General features: G+C 36.9%; 1 protein-coding gene across 6 annotated transcripts; it reads right to left on the bottom strand.

Annotated features, from left to right (window-relative positions):
* LOC113738160 (uncharacterized) lies at positions 1-6,835 on the bottom strand. 6 transcript variants are annotated; one of them, XM_072084230.1, is made up of 9 exons: positions 6,616-6,834; positions 4,341-4,392; positions 3,065-3,960; positions 2,033-2,111; positions 1,567-1,929; positions 1,229-1,314; positions 1,025-1,056; positions 828-871; positions 1-400 (listed from the first exon to the last, which is right to left on the bottom strand). In XM_072084230.1, exons 3-9 carry the CDS (start codon positions 3,955-3,957, stop codon positions 158-160), a joined length of 1,740 nt encoding a protein of 579 aa, XP_071940331.1. In that variant the 5' UTR covers positions 3,958-3,960; positions 4,341-4,392; positions 6,616-6,834; the 3' UTR covers positions 1-157. The 6 variants fall into 6 exon arrangements, with proteins under 6 accessions (XP_071940331.1, XP_071940332.1, XP_027121167.1 ...); XM_072084231.1 differs by having other exon boundaries at positions 4,341-4,389; XM_027265366.2 differs by lacking the exon at positions 4,341-4,392 and having other exon boundaries at positions 1,025-1,145; positions 6,616-6,835.

The raw sequence follows: 6,835 nt of genomic DNA, 5'->3' as shown, positions 1-6,835 counted from the left end.
TTTAAGATAATTATCAGATCTGTAAATGATTAGCTTTTCATCAATCAAGAGTTCAGCATATAATATTCTGAAAAGCTGTAGACTAACTAAAGACATGGAAAATATCGGTTAAAGTGCAAACACTCTAGTTGAAGTGTCGTTTTAGTCATGAACATTCTCAGTATCGAATCCTCCTCCTCATGCTCAAACCCATAACAGACATTTGTGCTGCTGTTGTAAACTTCCGCATCAGTGGTTTCATTGCCTGATTGATGATTCCATCCGCTTGAGTTCTGACTGGTGAAACAAGCTTGACACCTTTGGCAGTATTTGCCCAAGTACAAGAATGGAATGACTGGTTCAGGGGGCTATAAACCCGTGGAGTAAGCTGAGATCCAGCCTTCCTACTTCCCCGTACAAGCTACAGAATTTTACAGGCAAAAATAGTATACAGTATCAATGATCGCATTGGTCACATCAAGTATACAAAGTAAACCAGTCTATTGCAGAAGGGCTCGTGGACTAGCGGAATGTCTCACCCACCAGGGACCTAATACTGCCAAAACAAGAAACTCCATGTGGGGAGAGGATTCCTACCTACTCAAAGTGAGAGCTGAGTATATTCAACCATGAGAATTGCTTTTCATGATGCAACAATGACAATCTAAATGTTGGACTAATAAAACTAAAGCATTCAACAATAAATTGAAAATATTTCAGTTTTTACTCAGTATTCTTAAAAAAGTTTAAGAAAACCAGTATGACTATATTAAAAATATGGGCGCACACTACAGGACATCTCAAAAAAAAAAAGATGCAAGATTTAGTCCAATTTTTAGAGATCTTACCTCAGGTAAGCTCCTCGTCAGATTAACAGATTGAATGAGCTTTGCTGCAAAACAACAAAGAAATATCACAGACATCCTTGTTGCTGATTTGCTTTATTAGTATTTGTATCTGGTTTCATTTTCTCTCTTTTAGTCTTTCTTTATTTCGGGAAAACTACACAACATAAAACATATTTAATCATATAAGGACAAATTACCTTTCTCCAACTTTCCCAAATTTGAAAGACAACTTGCTCACCCAACAGCAGGGTATCATCACATTCCAAAGCATAAAAATTTATCAAAGGGGAAAGATGAAAAGCAAAAGAGAAGCAATAACTGAAATTAGTGAAACGCTAAATAATTCCATTGTGAGTGATGAAATGACACAGACTATGAAACAAAACTAAGAACAGGCTTACCTGTTTATGTGCTCCCGAGACCCAAGAAATCCAAATTTCCACAACAAGCAATGAATATCCTTTGCCACTTTATTATTTAGTGAACTCTGCAAAAGATACCCTAGCCTTACTACAAACACAAGCAAAAAAACTAGGCTCATTACAAATTGAATGGCAGCAAGTCAACAATAGCCACCTTTGAGAAGACAACACAACTGTTCACTCAACGGACACAAAAGAACAGGAAATAGAAAATACTAGAAGCACAATAATAATTAACCCCATCACAATAGAAATGATGATAATCCTATGAAAACACAAAAATAGGTTATTAGCACCATTAACCTTAACAAACATACCCTAGTATTGCTATGACAGTAGTCCTGAATGGCACCACCAGCCGACTCAAAAACTTGAAGCAATGATACTGCAGACAGAAGTGCATCTTTCTTGCTCCTGAAAGGCCTAATCTCTTCACGTTTACCATATGCAATCAGTCTGAACTCCTCACAAGTTAATGATCTCAACTTCTTTGCAATGTACAGCCCGAGGATGGGACCTTCGGTTTCATAGCCTGGAACGGGTTCCAGAAGCTTTTCCCTGGCCCCCATCAGCAATGTAGCAATCTGAACAAGATTCCCATCTTCAACACAGTGCTTGGCTACTGATTGAACCTCTCCAGAACTCTGTGCAAGCAACTTCACGACCTCCAGCGGTTTGTGCTGCCAAAAATAAAATAAAAGACAAACTTCAATAGGAAATTTTCGCTCTTCCCTTTCACAGAATCAATTATAAGACTTAAAAGATGAGTGTGGTTAAACCTACCAGATCTGGTAAACAAAGCAAATAAATTAACTTATGGATGGACTTTTCGGGGATCCAATCGGCAAGAAAGTCATGACGGCTGGAATGAGAAGGAAAAAAGCATAATAAAACATTAGAAAGATTCAAAGGTAATAAATTGGTCCAAAGAATTAAAAGAAGGCACCGACTCGTGCAAGAGCCACAACCCTAACATCAAATGGACAATAGCAGCAACAGATGTATGAAATAGATTATGAACATCTTAAACACAGCAGCCGTAAGAAGGCAGATATACTTTTATTGGAAGAACAAGTGTGCATATAAAATACATACATCTATAGAACAAAATGCCAGCCAACATAGATGCATGAAATAAATGCCTAATTGACATCAAATAGCTATATCTGTCAGGGATTACATAAAAACATTTTCTCAAATGCATGGATTCCACTCTCTACAAAAGTTAGATATAATTATTTTTATACTCAAGAACTCCCAAAGTTTTTGCACTTCACCTAAAGCAATGAAATAGTTGGTCAAACACAATGCACAGGCCCAAATGGAGACTTTTGAAACTGCACATTCCACTAACTAGTCCAACTGTGATGATGGTGCTCATTGAAGCTCACAAACCCATCCACCCCCTCTAAGTTCTATATATATTTCCTTTTTTCTATTATAAAGTAATTAAAAGCTACATCTTGTACCACAAAATATATATATATCAATGGACAGTTAACTTACTCAATCAAACTTAATAGCTTGAGCTTTTCAATAAGGTAAAATAACGAAAAAATATCATCTAAAATTCCAACTGTTGTAAAAAATGAAACTGGAAAAGAAAGTAAAGCATATATCCATGAAACCTAGCAACAGAGAACTGCATAAATTTATTGAACCTAACAAACTAGCGATTGAGAAAATCATGTAGTTAGTGTTACTTAATGCCATAAATTGATGGGCAATAAAAGCATAATGGGCCCGTAAAGGATGAGATCCATATAGAACCAACTTATGGACTATCGGGTAGTGATTGAAAGTCAAAAAAAGAACCTTATTGCCTCAACTGCCATGTGCAATGGGAGCTTCCCGCTGCTACCAACTACATTTGTCTGTGCTCCTAGTTGGAGAAACAAGTTTACTAGTTCAAATGACAGATTATGAGCAGCAACATGCAATGGGTATTCTCCACTACTCAGTTTGGCATGGAGATCTAATTTTAGTCCAGCCTCTCCTGCAACAAGAGCAGTAGCACAACTCTTTGCTCTGCATTGACAAACCATGGTCAACAAACTCTCCAGTTTAAGAGAAGAGATCCCAGAAACATTCCTTTCTAGCTTCTCTTTGAGCAAACCCACAAGTTCATCTTTGTTGTCATCAGCAATCAAGCTACTTACTTGTCTCAGATAGAAAACCTCTTCATCTCTTTCACGATTCTGATTTAGGTGCTCATCATCTAAACCCTCAAGTTCACCTTTCTTTGCAGAGCCAATTCTTGCTTGTTCCAACTCAGATTTCACTTCACCTTCACAGTTCTGTTCATGCTGCTGTGCAACTAAACCCACATATTGCACTTTTTTCTCAGAGGCACTGATGGTTTCTACTTGTTCCAGATAAGATTTCACTTCACTTTCATGATTCTGTTCCTGCTGCTCTCCAACTAAATCCACAGATTCCACTTTTTTATCAGAGGCATTGATTTTTTTTACTTGTCCCAGATCAGATTTCACTTCAGGCCCCCAATTATGTTCTTGCTGCTCTCCAACTAAATCCACAAATTCATTTTTCTTTTCCAAGGCAGTGACTTTTTCTACTAGTCCCAGATCAGATTTCCCTTCACCTTCATGATTCTCTCCACCTAAACCCCCAAATTCATCTTTCTTTTCAGGGGCAATCACATGTTGTTTCGGATAAATATTAACTTCTTCACTTTCAACATTCTGCATCAGCTTTCTCATGAAAATGTGCATTAATTAGAAGATGGAATGGAAAAGGAACATGAATGACAAAAAGGCGAAAACAAACAAGTTGCACCAGAACAAATAAACAAATTAAATGCATAGAGGGAATTCTGTGGGGTATATTAGATGTTAGAAGACATAGGAGAAAGTTATCTCAAGTCATGCTATATTCTGGTCACATAGGTACCATTTTATACCAAGAAAATGCACTCCCTAAACCACCACGCATTCAAGGGCATTGCATAGATTTACTTTTCTAAGTATTTAGTCATTTATGTTCTCACTTCCCATCAAAGTGAAAAGTTATGTATACTAGTAATAAAAACTGTCACCCATGCTATCAACTTCCAGACAAAGTCTGTTATCACCTTTTTCTTGTTGGTCCAATGGCCCCTACCTTGACTTTGTGGCCTCCGCCTTCTTCAAAAATAACAAATTAATAGTGAAAAAAACACACCATAGTTGGTTGAAGGAGGTAGGTTACTCATTAGTGGTTAAAGCGAAGTAATAGAATGTGATATGTAACATAAGCGTGAGGCTATTAACTAATTCAAGCATATGCAAACTGTTTCCTCCAAGTCTGTTAGCATATCTCAATGTTCCAAAATATGCTACTATATTTCAATATTTAGGTTATCATTTACTTGATTAAAGTTGTTCAGATTGGATTAATTCTTCATGCATCTGTCCCCTACTTGTAATGGCCTATATAAGGACCAAGTTCAGATCTTTCAATTGGAAAATTTTCAATTGAGTCAAAGTTGAGTCATGGTTTGGGTACCAAGGCAAAAGTTTCAGTTCAACTTGTTTTATCAGAACACTTAAAAATGAAAAAGTTCTTAAATCAAATGGGGTGCTCATGCTTTACTAGAGTAGTAATGGTAATAACTTCCAAGTTAAGAACCAGATTCACAGTCTTAGCTAGTGCCTACGGTTGCTTAAAATAGTGAATGCACAACTCTGGATGTTAATCTCAGCACAATAACCTACACCACTAAGCTCAGCCATGCAACAGGACAAACATGTCCAATGGTTTTCTTATCTAAAATCTAAGCAGTTTAAGGTATTGTCATCTATATAAATATTTCTGACTTGTGGAACTGATCTTTTTTACTTCTAGACCTGAGAACAAACTTACTTTTGATAAGATTTACCATCATGGTATATGATACACATCCTTAGAGTACAATCTACAGTTGTACATATTTGATTCTCTTTTACTTACAATGGCTTATGGAGAATTCAAGTTACAGAATGGGTGGTTGGTTACTCTATGAAGAAAAGACCTGTAAACTATAGGGTTCTCATGCTAGTGATATAAGACCAGGGGGATCTTGCCTACAATAAAAGGAAGGATCTAGGGCCTAAGAACTATACCCTTCAAGGGTAACCCAATGAAGACGAGGAAAATAGGGAGCTTTGGCAGAAGAGTAAACAAGGTAGAAAACTAAGCAATGGTTCTATTATTATATGAGTTTGTCCAAGGAGTGCTAGCGGCACTTGTTCATTTGGGTCCATGTGTTAATTTTTTACAAAACTCAAATTAAATTGAGAAAGTTACAATGAACTTGAGTGTATATGTTTAAATGGTTAGTTGTGGGTATCAAGGCTCACTCAGAAAACCATTACAAAACTTTGGGAGATGAAAATCTAGAAAGTTAGTGAACTTCCAAAACCTGAATTCTACTATGATGAGACCTGATTAATGACATTAAGCAACATATTCACCTCATGATTACAATGCTTATCCTCAAGGAATGCCCAAGTGAAGCTTGAGAGAAATTATGAAAACCTTCAAAGTTAGCTTCCATTGAGCCCTTTCTCAACGGCATCATTTGGCTTTAAAAAAAATTAACAATAACATAAAATAAAATAAAAAGAAAGGTTTATCTTTTCAATTTTATTTTACGAGTTTGTGAGTGTGTATGAGAGACAAACACAGAGCGTCTGTGTTTGAGAGAGAGAGAGAGAGAGAGAGTAGAATGGCGTTGGAGGAATTAGGTTTTGGTGAAGGTAAGTGGAAAGAAAGCTCAAAAAAATCAACTTGTTACAAGTCAATCAACTTTCACAATCAATATCCAGACTTTGTGATGAGTTATACAGACTTTCCTATTAACCGTGGGAAAGACATACGGGGTGAGCATGATGAATTTTAAAAGCAAAATGCAAGGTGATCACTGGCATACAGCGAGCAGTATAATGGAGTCCAAACAAGAGCAATGCAACCCTTAAGGCATCATTTTGAACCCTCATCTAATTCATGGAGTGAAGAGTTATATCCTTTGTCATGATTACGCACGAGGGGAATCGCCAACTTTAACATCAACAACAAAAATCAGGCTTGCTTGGTGTCTGTCAGCATCTTGCTTTTGTAACCATATTATCATTTTCTTTAAAACCATCAATTTCAAGCCACCAAACGCGGCAGAAATGAAAAGAATGCAATTCATCTAAGTCTGAACAGCCCAAAAAAAAACCCATAAAAAAGAACTGAGAAAAGCTCCAATCTTTCAACCCCAGAAAACACTACATTTCCCATCCTCAGGCATAATTACAAAATTTCCCAAGAAATGCACAAACTTAACACTAAGAAACATGAAAACTCAGGCTATGTGATTGGCTAAGGACAAATTTGCAAAGTACCTCTTTTGCTTTCATCCCTGTTACCGACCCCTTCGAAGTTGAAGAAACCCTAGTCTCTCTGTGTTTCTTAGTGCGTCAGGGAGTGATGAAGACCTTTGTATAAGCTGGGCCTTTTGCTTTAACCTGATAAACTTGGATCCTTGCCCCTTTCAGGGGTCCTGAAAGTATACTGGTATTACTTTCAAAAGAAAAAAAAAATAGTGTACTGTTATTCAAGGTT

Source organism: Coffea arabica, chromosome 3e, assembly GCF_036785885.1.
Source record: "Coffea arabica cultivar ET-39 chromosome 3e, Coffea Arabica ET-39 HiFi, whole genome shotgun sequence".
In the NCBI taxonomy this organism is placed as follows: domain Eukaryota; kingdom Viridiplantae; phylum Streptophyta; class Magnoliopsida; order Gentianales; family Rubiaceae; genus Coffea; species Coffea arabica.
The sequence above is the reverse complement of the archived record's forward strand: the minus strand, read 5'-3'. Positions and strand labels throughout refer to the sequence as shown.

What these genes read in the sequence shown, in the direction of transcription:
- LOC113738160 (XM_027265363.2), bottom strand. An exon ending in TGCTTTGTTTACCAGATCTG is followed by an intron (nt 1,930 to 2,032) that starts GTAGGTTTAACC and finishes TATTTTTGGCAG; the next exon opens with CACAAACCGCTGGAGGTCGT. An exon ending in TCTCGGGAGCACATAAACAG is followed by an intron (nt 1,057 to 1,228) that starts GTAAGCCTGTTC and finishes TGGGTGAGCAAG; the next exon opens with TTGTCTTTCAAATTTGGGAA.